General features: G+C 41.5%; 1 protein-coding gene across 1 annotated transcript in view; it reads left to right on the forward strand.

Annotated features, from left to right (window-relative positions):
* ARFGEF2 (ADP ribosylation factor guanine nucleotide exchange factor 2) overlaps positions 1-10,303 on the forward strand; it is a 74,448-nt gene extending 64,145 nt beyond the window's left edge. Inside the window, exons 37-39 of the mRNA XM_038750755.1 lie at positions 572-710; positions 3,434-3,551; positions 6,296-10,303. Coding sequence (XP_038606683.1) covers positions 572-710; positions 3,434-3,551; positions 6,296-6,472 — 434 coding nt within the window. The 3' untranslated portion in view covers positions 6,473-10,303. The remainder of the gene's footprint in view (positions 1-571; positions 711-3,433; positions 3,552-6,295) is intronic.
* The last annotated feature ends 3,032 nt before the right edge of the window (positions 10,304-13,335 follow it).

The raw sequence follows: 13,335 nt of genomic DNA on the forward strand, positions 1-13,335 counted from the left end.
GGCATTAGAAAGTGACATTGAAAGAATGTTTTACTTGGTTCTCTGAATTTAAGTAGTTTTTTTTTTGTCTAAAAAGACAAAGTAATAGTGTGAGAAAACATTAGAGAAGTGAATCATCCGTGAAAATTGTATTCAATGAAATCATTCTTAGCCAACATTTATGTTTTCTAGGCTATGGTCATGATTCAAAACTTGCAGAAGCAGAAGCCTGGAAGTGTAAAGAGCTTGAAAAAACTCAATTTAAGAGTTGATTTGTTTTTAAGCTGACCATTTGATCAGGCTTTTCACTCGCTTATGAAATGGAACTAACCTTGTGACCAAGAGCATTTGAAGTTCAGAGAAAAGATAAGGCTCTTGTTTTTGAGGCGAAGAAAATTCATTTCTCGTCTCTTGGAATTTTTATATTGTTACCAAGTGAATCCTCTGAAAATTTTCCCCAGATCAAAAATGTATACAAAGAATAGACCTTCATAACTCCTCCAGAAATCCATCTCATTCAGTTCCCACAAGAGAATACATTTAAATATTGTTCTAAAAGCATATTCCTTCAAATATCACATTTAATTTCTAGGATTCAAGGGCAAATCCAAACCTAATCTTTTAAAACAAGAGACCAGCAGTCTGGCATGCTGTTTAAGAATTCTGTTCCGAATGTATGTTGATGAAAACCGCCGAGATTCCTGGGAGGAGATACAGCAGCGACTTTTAATGTAAGATGGGTTTTTTGGCTCTGAAGTGCTCAGGGATTCATCACCTCAGCAGCACCCTGTTTACTTATGTAACTGCCTCATTTTTTTTGCAGAATTTTTGTATCGCTAAAGTGGGGCTATTATGCAGGTCACGTCACTCAGTCGGTAGTATTTATTGAGCTCTTACTATGTGCAGAGGAGGGTAGCAGTCACTTGAAAAAGTACAATACAATAGAGTTGATAGACGCCCCATGTCCGCAGTGATCTTATTACCTAGGAGGGCTCCAATCTAGTCATATAAGGAATAAGTCCAGCAATAAGGGGTGGGCGGTAGGGGGGAGAAAGGAGGAAATTGGTGGAAAAGGAAGAGGAAGGTAAGAGGATATTTGGGCTTGCATCTCTTCCTTTTATTGCACTCTCCTAGGTGCTACACACAGTAGGCACTAAATTAGCATCCACCCTCCCCTGCTCCTGCTGTGTTGTCCAGGCCTCACCCTTCTGCTCCTCCTTTTCTCCCTGGCTCCAGCAGCTATCACTGCTTATAATTTGCGGTACCAAAAAAGAAAAATAAAAAATGACGTATTTCCTCCTCAAAAATCGGGGTTGAACACGCTATGTTTGAAGAAGGGGAATAAGGAAAAATATTGAAGGGGGATTTAAATACCAGGGAAAAAAACTCATCTTGGACTGGGCAGACTATCCGCTGACATCTGGCAGGAGGAGTGGTGTTCTTTTTCTGGCAGTGTGCTCCCTCCCCTGCTGAAATACTCCCAAGCCTTGGCTTGCGTCATCTTGCCAGGCTTTTTCCAAAAGCCATAGGACCGAAAGGAGCTGTAGGGGAAAACAGGCTGTGCCGATGCGTTTTAGTGTCCCTGACACCTGCCACACTGGGTACCCCCTGGGTTCTCCAGTTAAACTCCACCTCCCATTTGAGCAGCAGTACTCAGTGCTGGGGTTTGAAGGTGGGACAACAGAACAGCACTCTGCATGTAGTGAGCGCTCAGCAAATACCATTGATTGACTGCACGTTGTGCAAGTGGTGTTCTTGCATCTCCTTCCCTTGTGTCTAGATGTCCTCCCCTTCCCCTGACTTTTTCCTTTTCAGCATGTGACTGCCCCCCTTGGAAGAGGGAGTGGGAAAACTTGTCCAGTCAGGAGTGTGTCCTCCGCCTTTACTGTGTTGGCTGTGCCCTCAGGGGGTTGCCGGCTATGCAGTTGCCTAACTCCATTACATCCATTACGGCTTTGCTCGTGTCATGATCAAGCCCACAGTCCCCTAATTTGGGACAAAACTGCCTTGAACCATTCCATCATCATCATCATCAATCGTATTTATTGAGCGCTTACTGTGTGCAGAGCACTGTACTGAGCGCTTGGGAAGTACAAATTGGCAACATATAGAGACAGTCCCTGCCCAACAGTGGGCTCACAGTCTGAAAGGGGGAGGCAGAGAACAAAACCAAACATACTAACAAAATAAAATAAATAGAATAGATATGTACAAGTAAAATAAATAAATAGAGTAATAAATATGTACAAACATATATACACATATGCAGGTGCTGTGGGGAAGGGAAGGAGGTAAGATGGGGGGGATGGAGAAGGGGACGAGGGGGAGAGGGGAACGAGGGCCATAAAGGCAGCTGTCTAAACCCACTTTGAAAATACATAGAGGATTCCACAATCAGCGATCCTTAGATTTCCAGTTTGACTCCAACTCGACAGACTCTTCACACTTTTCCTTCTGGACCCTAAGCTCATTGCGGGCAGGGAACGGGTCTGCCAACTATGCTGTACTCTCCCAAGCATTTAATTCAGTGTTCTGCACACAGTAAGCGCTCAAATACGAGTGACTGATGGATTAGCCCCATTTGGGAATGTAATAATAACGATATTTAAGTGCTTTCTCTGTGTTCTAAGCGCTGGTGTAGATGCAAGTTAATCAGGACAGACACAGTTCCTATCTTGTAGGGGAGTTCCCAGTCTAACTAGGCGGGAGAACAGGTGTTGAATCCTCATCTAAGGCACAGAGTAGTTCAGTGAGTTGCCTAAATTTAACCAGCAGACAAGTGGTGGAATTGGGTCTCCTAATTCTCAGGCCCTTGCTCTTCCCACCAGGCCACGCTGCTCTTGTGTTTTCATGCTTAAATGTGGTTTTGGGGTTTTTTTCTAGTTCCTGATTCCGTGAGACGTTAACCCAAGTTAGTAATATTCCTTCACAACACTTTCTCATTCCTACAACCTTGTCTGTGACAGAAAATAGGCAGGGAGCATCCGTTCTATAATGGGAACTAGCAATTTTTAGGTTTTATTTATTCTCTCCTCCTGAAGGGAGTGGTAATAGAATTCCACTATAGAGAAGCAGCTTGACCTAGCGGAAAGAGCATGGACTGGGGAATCTGAGGACCCGGGTTCTAATCCCAGCTCCGCCACTTGTCTGATGTGTGACCTTGGGCAAGTCACGCCATTTCCCTGTGTCTGTTAACTCATCTGTAAAATGGGGATTAAGACGCTGACCCCCACATGGAACGTGGAATGTGACTAACCTAATTAGCCTGTATCTACCCTGGCGCTTAGTACAGTGCCTGACACTTAGTAAGTGCTTAAGAAATACCATTAAGGGTAAAAAAAATGGTTTCCCTAAACTTCTGTTTGCATTCTGGGCATTACAGTGGGTCTTCGCTATTGTTAACCATCACTAATAAAACTAATAGACACCGCTCCTACTCTAATGTTTTTTTCAGTGTGTGTAGTGAAGCCCTTGCATATTTTATCACCGTGAATTCAGAAAGCCACCGGGAAGCCTGGACCAATCTTCTGTTGCTTCTTCTAACAAAAACTCTAAAAATAAATGACGACAAGGTAAAGGAGTGAAACTCTTTGTTTTTGTTGAACCCAGTTCCGTACACTGTGACTTGCTGTTGGCATAAGGGTTACATTTCATTAAGCTCAACCTACATCTCATTATTATTTAGCCCTGCTGTTCAGTGAAAAGAGCTTGGCTCTGGGAATCGGGAAACGTGGGTTCTAGCCCCAACTCTGCCCGTTGAGACGGTTCCCTTGAAATCAATCAATCAATCGTATTTATTGAGCGCTTACTATGTGCAGAGCACTGTACTAAGCGCTTGAAATGTTTGAACTGCAAATGCTATTGCTATTTACTTTAATTTGCATGTTTCTTACTGCCACTGACAATGAGGGTATTAAAAAGTATCCTTATTGGAAGTGATCCCAGGTAAGAATGCAGTTTCGGGCAGGGCTTCCCGAATAGTTGCAGGGTGATTTAACTAGCAGCGTTAGAGGAGTAAGGAGAATTAAAGAGTGAAAAATTCCACCCCCTTTATCCTTTTCCCAACCTCCGTATACTGTTCCAGGCTCTAGAGTACTCTGTCTTTTTTAACTATTATTAATGGTATTTGTTAAGCACTTACTGTGTGTCACTCTTCTAAGCTCTGGGGTAGGTACAGGTTAATTAGAGAAGCAGCGTGGCTCAGTGGAAAAAGAGCACAGGCTTTGGAGTCAGAGGTCATGGGTTCAAATCCCAGCTCCGCCAGCTGTCAGTTGTGTGACTTTGGGCAAGTCACTTAATAATAATAATAATAATAATAATAATGGCATTTGTTAAGCGCTTACTATGTGCAAAGCACTGTTCTAAGCGCTGGGGGGGATACAAGGTGATCAGGTTGTCCCATGTGGGGCTCACAGTCAATCCCCATTTTACAGATGAGGGAACTGAGGCTCAGTGAAGTGACTTGCCCAAGGTCACCCAGCAGACACGTGGCAGAGCCGGGATTTGAACCCATGACCTCTGACTCCAAAGCCCGGGCTCGTCCCCACTGAGCCACGCCACTTAACTTCTCCGTGCCTTGGTTACCTCATCTATGTTGCCAATTTGTACTTCCCAAGCGCTTAGTACAGTGCTCTGCACATAGTAAGCGCTCAATAAATACGATTGATGATGATGATAAAATGGGGATTAAGACTGTGAGCCCCCCGTGGGACAACCTGATCACCTTGTAACCTCCCCAGCGCTTAGAACGGTGCTTTGCGTATAGTAAGCACTTCATAAATGCAATTATTATTATTAGGTTGGACACAGTCCCTGTCCCGCATGGGACTCAGTCAAGATAAGAGGGGGAATTTCATTCCCATTTAGAATTCGAGGAAAGCGAGGCACAGAGAAGTAACTTGGTCGAGGCCACACACTCCCAGCCCAGTGCTCTTTACATTAGGCCATGATCGCTGCCGACAAGTTCGTACTTGAAGGAGCTGCTGCTGGGCCAGCATGAGGGGGAACAGGCCCAAGCCCAGACCTCCATGTCCTCCTTCCCCACCCCCATGGCTGGAGGTCTCTAGAGCCTCTCCCTCTGGAAGGGGCAGAGTCCAAGACAGTAACCTCAGACCTGGTTATGGGGAACTGCCCAAGAAGCGAATTCAGCTTCTGAAGAATCATCGCTACCAGACATTGAAGCAACTAGTTAGGGTCTTAGGCGATCAGTCAATCAATCAGTGGTATTTATTGAGTGCTTACTGTGTGCAGAGCACTGTACTGAGACTATGAGCCCACTGTTGGGTAGGGACTGTCTCTATATGTTGCCAAATTGTACTTCCCAAGCGCTTAGTACAATGCTGTGCACACAGTAAGCGCTCAATAAATACGATTGATGATGGTGACACGTTCCCTGCCCGTAACGAGCCTACAGACTAGAGAGGCTGTGGCGTCCAAGTGGATAGCCGAGAGAAGGAGGCACAGAAGGCAAGTCAATTCAGCATGCAGCAATTAGTAATGGACTTACTGCCTTAAGGACTGGGCTTCAGGAGGATGAAGACACCAAGAGAGAAGGAAAGACAGCAGGACAAAACACTGTGGGTAGCATCATCATCATCATCAATCGTATTTATTGAGCGCTTACTGTGTGCAGAGCACTGTACTAAGCGCTTGGGAAGTCCAAGTTGGCAACGTATAGAGACAGTCCCTACCCAACGGTGGGCTCACAGTCTAAATGGGGGAGACAGGGAACAAAACCAAACATACTAACAAAATAAAATAAATAGAATAGATATGTACAAGTAAAATAAATAAATAAATAGAGTAACAAATATGTACAAACATATATACGTATATACAGGTGCTGTGGGGAAGGGAAGGAGGTAAGATGGGGGGGTGGAGAGGGGGACGAGGGGGAGAGGAAGGAAGGGAAGGCCTCCTGGAGGAGGTGAGCTCTCAGTAGGGCCTTGCAGATGCAACAGTGCAGATGCAGACTGCAGCTCGTTGTCAGCAGGGATTGTGTCCTTTTATTGTTGGGTTGTACTCTCCCAAGCCCCTAGTACAGTGCTCTGCACACAGTAAGTGCTCAGTAAATACAGTTAAATGAATGAGTAGTCTAATGTGGACACAATGCTGAAGGGATGGTCTTAGCCACGCCCTCTGATAAAATCTCACCCTCAGTAGTGTCATCTTTGAATTCAAAGGACAGCTGTATAATATATGCAGTATAAGCAAAGAATGAATGACAAAGTAGCAATTGCCACCCCTGTTCATGGTAACTGGAAGATTAATGGATCTAATTTTATGTCTTCTGTCATTGTTTTGTTCTCTCCTCAAGTTTAAGGCACACGCTTCAACGTATTACCCCTACCTATGTGAAATCATGCAGTTTGACCTGATTCCTGAGCTTCGATCTGTCCTACGGAAATTCTTCTTGCGAATAGGGGTTGTGTTTAAAATATGGATTCCGGAAGAGCCACTGCAGACGACGGGAACCCAGTCGCCAGCGTGGTAGCCCCGAGAAAGCAGTTATTTCTGCTTACTGACAATAGCTTTGGGCATCTCGTCCTTTATTGAACAAATTCACGAGGGGAGAAAGGTTCATCGGTGCTTTACCGAACAACGAGGAAGCAGCATTTTGCATATCAAAACATAGCTAAATAAGTGTTACTCTGGCCCACAAAGATCTCTCTGCAACGATAGCTAACTGTTTTTTGTGATATTTTCGTTTAATCTGTTGCGAACCGAGTTACCTCGGCAGATCTGGAGTCTCTTTGTTTCACCCCTTTCTATTTGCTGAGAGTCTCGTCATATCTGTTATCACCGGTTTTGTCATCTTTTGGCTAATTCCCATATTTGGATTTAAGTGGTTCCACAGAGGAAATTCCTATCCTTGGAAATACTGAATAGAGTTGTATAGATTTGTGATGTTAGAAAGTATATTAATAAAATATTATTGTACAGGCTAACGGCCACCTGAAGATTAGACTGGAATTTTTGCTTTTGTTCTTTGAATGCACACAGGTTAGAGCAGTTGGGATCTTTTTATTGTGAGTTGGCTAGAGTTAGACCTATTTGAGGAGATGAGGAAGGGAGAAACACTGTGCTATCAGATATTACAAAGTATCAGATTTTACTGTCAGTATAATTGTGTTGAGGACATTAAAATGAATGAATTAAACTGATGACTGAATTAGAGATACTAAAGTTTTTTTTGCTCCCTCCAAATTAAGCAGCTTGAGGGAACAATGTACAGAGTCATGCAGGTTGCACTCTGAATTACGTGTTCGTGGGTAAGGATGAAATAGAATTATCTGCCAAATCTCTGTATGTCGTTCAACCTATCCCCTCTTTAAATAGAATATATAAAGTAGTAATAAAGGTGTCTTAATTAGCCAGGGGTCATTTATATTGGAATCATACATATCAAGACATTTTTATTTTTACTACAGGGTGCTGATCATTAATGTCACAGCTTCACAGTAACCCTTTGTAAGCAACTTTCAGAAGAAAGGGGTCGTTCAGAGGGAGAATGTTACACCAGATGTCTACATTAAAAAAACTTTAAATTTAAACAGTCAGAATGTAACTAGTTTAGACCAAGGGTGATCACAGGAGATCATCAGATTACCATGTGGACTACCGCGTTAATACTGATGGACGTGCTTTAGAAAGCTGCGATTTTTGTTCACACTAATAATTCCTCTGATAGAGTAACTTTCGGCCGCGGTATAACCAAATTTAGTCTTCGTAATTGGGATGAATATCCTGAGATGACCTAAAGTCCACAACACTAAAGTCCGATGATTCCATAGTGGGGAAAGTGGTTGACTTGAACTCTCCTGGGATGAGAGATAAGGGAAGATGTTTGGTGCAATCTGTACCCTTTTGTACATTGTTCTGAGGAGCACTTGAGGACTCTCAAAAAGGGTGTCTATTCAAGACAGATTAAAAACATTTGGATTCTAGACCTTTTCTTTATCCTATAAATTAACTTTCTTAGAGTGCTTTGAAATTTTCATTTGGGAAAAGCAAAATTGTAGAATCATTCCGCTTGGATTGTTTTCGTTTGTGTTGTATTAAAGGAAAGAAGAGTATAACCGTGGTTTTGCTTTTAAAAATATCATTAGTTCTGGTCTTGTTTTAAGCTTTGAAATTTTGTTTGGATCAGCAGTGCTCAATTTTTAGGGGTTCTTTTTGTTGTTCAAAATTTAATTTCTCTACCAAAGAAATGGCAACATTTGTGGGGTGGGCTTTTTAAGTTAACTTCGTTAGGAGAATTTAAAATTGGATAGAAGAAGTATGAGGTTTTATTTTACCATAAAATATGAAAAATCTTACAGTGTGTAACTCCTTTGACTTGAAAATTGTGACTGCAATGTGAAGCTTGGTAAGAATGGCATACTCTGGTGCTGTAGTTTTAACTACAATAAGTCAATTACATTTAAATAAAAATGTTAGTATAAGTACCGTAAAATGCATCAAGCAAATCCTTGCACCTACCTTCATTACAGTTACTCCATTTGGATATTTTTCCCCTTGTGGGGCATTGATTCTACTGAAGATGCACTAAACTAATTTAAGACAATCCCTGTCAAAAATTTCTTTTTAACTATTCCCTGTAGTACTAGAAAGTGTGACAGACCTGCAGATATATTTAAAAATCATTTTTTCAGTGAATTTTTTTCAAATTACATTTTCTGAACAATAATTTATATAAAAAAATTAATTCTGTTAGTAATGTCTTAGAACTGAGTGTAAAATCATCTGGGTTTTTTTTATTGTGCTGGAATAACAAAATTCAATTTAGTCTTCAGTAGGAAGCCCTTGAACCACAATACTGATTATTTTTCATAGGCTATTTCCTCAAAAGTGATAGAAAGTTCTGTGCCATTCTTAAAGTAATTAATTTGGTATGTGAGCATCTATGGTAGACATTTGTTTTGCCATTTTAGTAAAGCTTTGGAGAAGAGGAATCTTTTCAAATGGTCTTATCTCTCACAAGAGGGGTCGTAATAAACTTAGGAATGTCAGCTTTTCAAGTTTCTAGCTGAAATCTTTGGGACAAATTCCATCTCCTTGCGCTGCACGCAGTCTTGGAAGACAAGTTTCATGCAACGGCGTCCTCTTTATTCTTACTAAAACCTTTATTTCTGATCTCATTCTTACTAAAACCTTTATTTCTGATCTCACGAGTACTGCTGCTAAACCCCTGTTGTTGGAAGTGGTAACCAAAAAATGTCCCCGGCCCTTTTCACTTGAAAATCCATTCCTCCCAGTGCCTAAATGTCGTGCCTTAATGGTGTGCGCTAGGTACTTCATGAAGAGCATTAGCACTTAGTGCAGATAGTTTCAACTTTCCTAGAATCTGAACCGCCGAAGTCCCAAGGTTTTACCTAAAATGAATACACACACACCACACCCCGTCTTCCCGTTCTTCTCTCTCACAATTGTAGCCAAGGCAGCGAAGCAACAGTAACCCATGTTTCTCCATCCCCTGCCAGCTCTATGAAGCTCGTGTTTAATAAACTGGAAGGCAGCTTTGTGCCGGGATCCCGGCAAATTTGGAGGCAACAGCAAGGAGCGATTTCTCTTCTCTCCTGCTTGATTTGCTCGTCCAATTTGCTGGGATCTTTGGAGTTTTTGCTTTATCAGGACCCTAGCAAAAAGGAGCTATACCACCTAGAATACTATGAGGTATTCCTCTAATTTTAAAATAATTTCATTGGCTAATAAATTCATTGGCAGAATTGCCTACATTCTGCTGCTGCTGTGCACTAAATTCCTTGATGACCTAAAGTAATTAATATTCCTCCCAAAGTACGCAGTCTCTACCAGGGAGTAAATGCAGGAAGGGGGCCAGCTGGGCTAACTCATCATACAAGCAGATACAGTTCGAAGCATGATTTAAGTCCGAGTAAATTCTAGAGGAATTTAAAAGCCTTTGAAGCAAAAAAGTAAGCCAGATGCTTTCCAAGGATGAATATGGCTAACTATATTGGTCCAAATTTACACTGAAGTGTAGTTTCTTCAAACGCTCTTTAGGAATTTTTACTTTTTCTCAGCATCTTTGCATCCAGTACACTTTGTGTAAAATGTATGTTTACTTAAAAGGCTCAATATTAATTGCAATTTTGATTTAATGATCTACATATTAAGTGCATTTAATAGTGATAATTTAATGAAAAGCATTCCTTACCCAATGGATGTAAACATTTTTTGAAAGAATGAGCAGAATTATATAATGAGATGTTATGTAAAGTTTTATATGTAAAAAATATAATGTATAATACTGTTAAAATATTCCATGCTTCAATCGGGTGTTAAATCAATAAAGTTTTAAAAGTGAATCTGTCGGTTTTTAATGTAGTAATTAAACTTTAAGAAGTTTTTCAGTGTTCCTCAACCATATTCAGAACCAAACCTGAAACTAAGTACAATTTATACAATATGGATAATTTTTACTATTGGAGCCTATCATAAAGAAGCAGCATGGCTTGGTGGATAGAGCACAAGCCTGAGAGTCAGAAGGTCCTGGGTTCTAATCCTGGCTCTGCCAATATGTCTGTTGTGTGACCTTGGACAAGTCATTTAACTTCTCTCTGCCTCAGTAACCTTATCTGTAAAATGGGGATTAAGACTTTGAGCGCCATGGGCTGTGTCCAGCCTGATTAGGTTGTATGTTATCTCAGTGCTGTAGTACAGTGCCTGGCACATAGTAAGCGCTTCAGAAATACCATGAAAAATGTATGGATGTATACATGATTTTTTTATGTGTATTGAATGCAATTGTGTTATGATCAGAAGTGTGAAAAGGTTTAGAAGAGTACTAAGATGTCCCTGTTTTGGGAACTTTATATACTGAGTTACTGACATGTACTAAGAAAAAATAATCCATCACCAGGCATATTAGTATATGTAAAGGTGTCTTTCCTAGTGATAGCATTCATTTTCATTCATTCATTCAGTCATTTTTATTGAGCACTTACTGTGTTCAGAGCACTGTACTAAGCGCTTGGGAAGTACAAATTGGCAGCATGTAAAGACAGTCCCTACCCAACAGTGGGCTCACAGTCTAGAAGGGGGAGGCAGAAAACAAAACAAAACATATTAACAAAATAAAATAAATAGAATAAATATGTACAAATAGAGTAATAAATACATACAAACATATATACAGGTGCTGTGGGGAGGGGAAGGAGGTAAGGCAGGGGGGATGGAGAGGGGGAGGAGGGGGAGAACACCCCCTAGGAAACACCCCACTAGGAAAGACACCTTTACATATACTACTATATTAATATGCCTGGTGATGGATTATTTTTTCTTAGTACATGTCAGTAACTCAGTATATAAAGTTCCCAAAACAGGGACATCTTAGTACTCTTCTAAACTTTTTCACACTTCTGATCATAACAAAATTGCATTCAATACAGATTAAAAAAATCATGAATACATCCATATTTTTTTCACGGTATTTCTGAAGCGCTTACTATATGCCAGGCACCGTACTAAAGCGCTGAGATAACATACAACCTAATCAGGCTGGACACAGCCCATGTCCCACATGGGGCTCAAAGTCTTAATCCTTCTAGACTGTGAGCCCGTTGTTGGGTAGGAACTGTTTCTATATGTGGCCAACTTGTACTTCCCAAGTGCTTAGTACAGTGCTCTGCACACAGTAACCGCTCAAATACGATTGAATGAATGAATGAATGAATAATCCCCATTTTACAGATAAGGTTACCGAGACAGAGAGAAGTTAAATGACTTGCCCAAGGTCACACAACACCCATGGAATCGTTTAACCTGATTTGTCATGATAGATTGAAAATTCATTTTTACGATTGGGTTCTTATCCATATCTACCCATTCTGATCTGACTAAAACATGCATTCTAACTTCTGACTAGCACCACCTTGTTAGCATACATTTTCATGGCTTTTCCCCATTGACTAGGTTAGGGCTAAAAATGATTGAGGTTTATGGGTTGAGCAGAAGGTTAGAAAAAATTCTGTGCTCTCACTGTCCAGCTGTACTAGGCTGACTAAAATGCTTCGATTTCATTCCTAAAACAATGGATTAGCAGTAGTAAGCAAGATGCGAGCGTGTGGGGAAAACTGCAAACGGTCTGTCAGAGTGACTGCACTGAGTCAATAATAATAATAATAGCATTTATTAAGCACTTACTATGTGCAAAGCACTGTTCTAAGCACCGGGGAGGTTACAAGGCAATCAGGTTGTCCCACAGGGGGCTCACAGTCTTAATCCCCATTTTACAGATGAGGGAACTGAGGCCCAGAGAAGTTGTGACTCGCCCGAAGTCACACAGCTGAAAGTGGCGGAGCCGGGATTCGAACCCATGACCTGTGACTCCAAAGCCCGTGCTCTTTCCACTGAGCTACGCTGCTTCTCAAGCAATTATGGGTTGTTACCAACCCGTCCTTCATGGAGTGAAAACTGGTGAAAAGGTCTGCCCGCGTGGTCACTAAAATATCTTGGTGTGGAAATTAGCATTTGAGAACATGGGGTCTTTGGTAAGAAGTTTGTGTTCTTCTAATCTAGTCCCAGCTCTGCCACTTGTCTGCTGGGTGACCTTGGGTGAGTCATTTAACTTCTCTGTGCCTCAGTTAACGTCATCTGTAAAACGGGGATTAGGACTGTGAGCCCTGTGGGACGGGGAAGGTGGCCAACCTGATTATCGCAGCGTGGCTCAGTGGAAAGAGCACGGGCTTTAGAGTCAGAGGTCATGGGTTCAAATCCCAGCTCCGCCAATTGTCAGCTGTGTGACTTTGGGCAAGTCACTTCACTTCTCTGTGCCTCAGTTCCCTCATCTGTAAAACGGGGATTAAGACTGTGAGCCCCCTGTGGGACAACCTGATCACCTTGTAACCTCCCCAGCGCTTAGAACAGTGCTTTGCACATAGTGCTTAATAAATGCCATCAATCAGTCAATCAATCATATTTATTGAGCACTTACTGTGTGCAGAGCACTGTACTAAGCGCTTGGGAAGTACAACTTGGCAACATATACAGTCCCTACCCAACAGTGGGCTAACAGTCTAAAAGGGGGAGATAGGGAACAAAACCAAACATACTAACAAAATAAAATAGATATGCACAAGCAAAATAAATAGAGTAATAAATATGTACAAACACATATATACAGGTGCTGTGGGGAAGGGAAGGAGGTAAGATGGGGGGATGGAGGGGGGACGAGTGGGGGGGATGAGGGGGATTATTATTATTACTATCTAAGTGACTAATACAGTACCAGGTACATAGTAAGCACTTAAATACAATAAGGTTGGGCAAGAAGCCAGGCTAAAGATAGTTGCACCCTTTATGATTAGTCATTAAAGATGAGAAAAGATTAAGTAG

This window comes from Tachyglossus aculeatus, chromosome 8, assembly GCF_015852505.1.
Source record: "Tachyglossus aculeatus isolate mTacAcu1 chromosome 8, mTacAcu1.pri, whole genome shotgun sequence".
Lineage (NCBI taxonomy): Eukaryota > Metazoa > Chordata > Mammalia > Monotremata > Tachyglossidae > Tachyglossus > Tachyglossus aculeatus.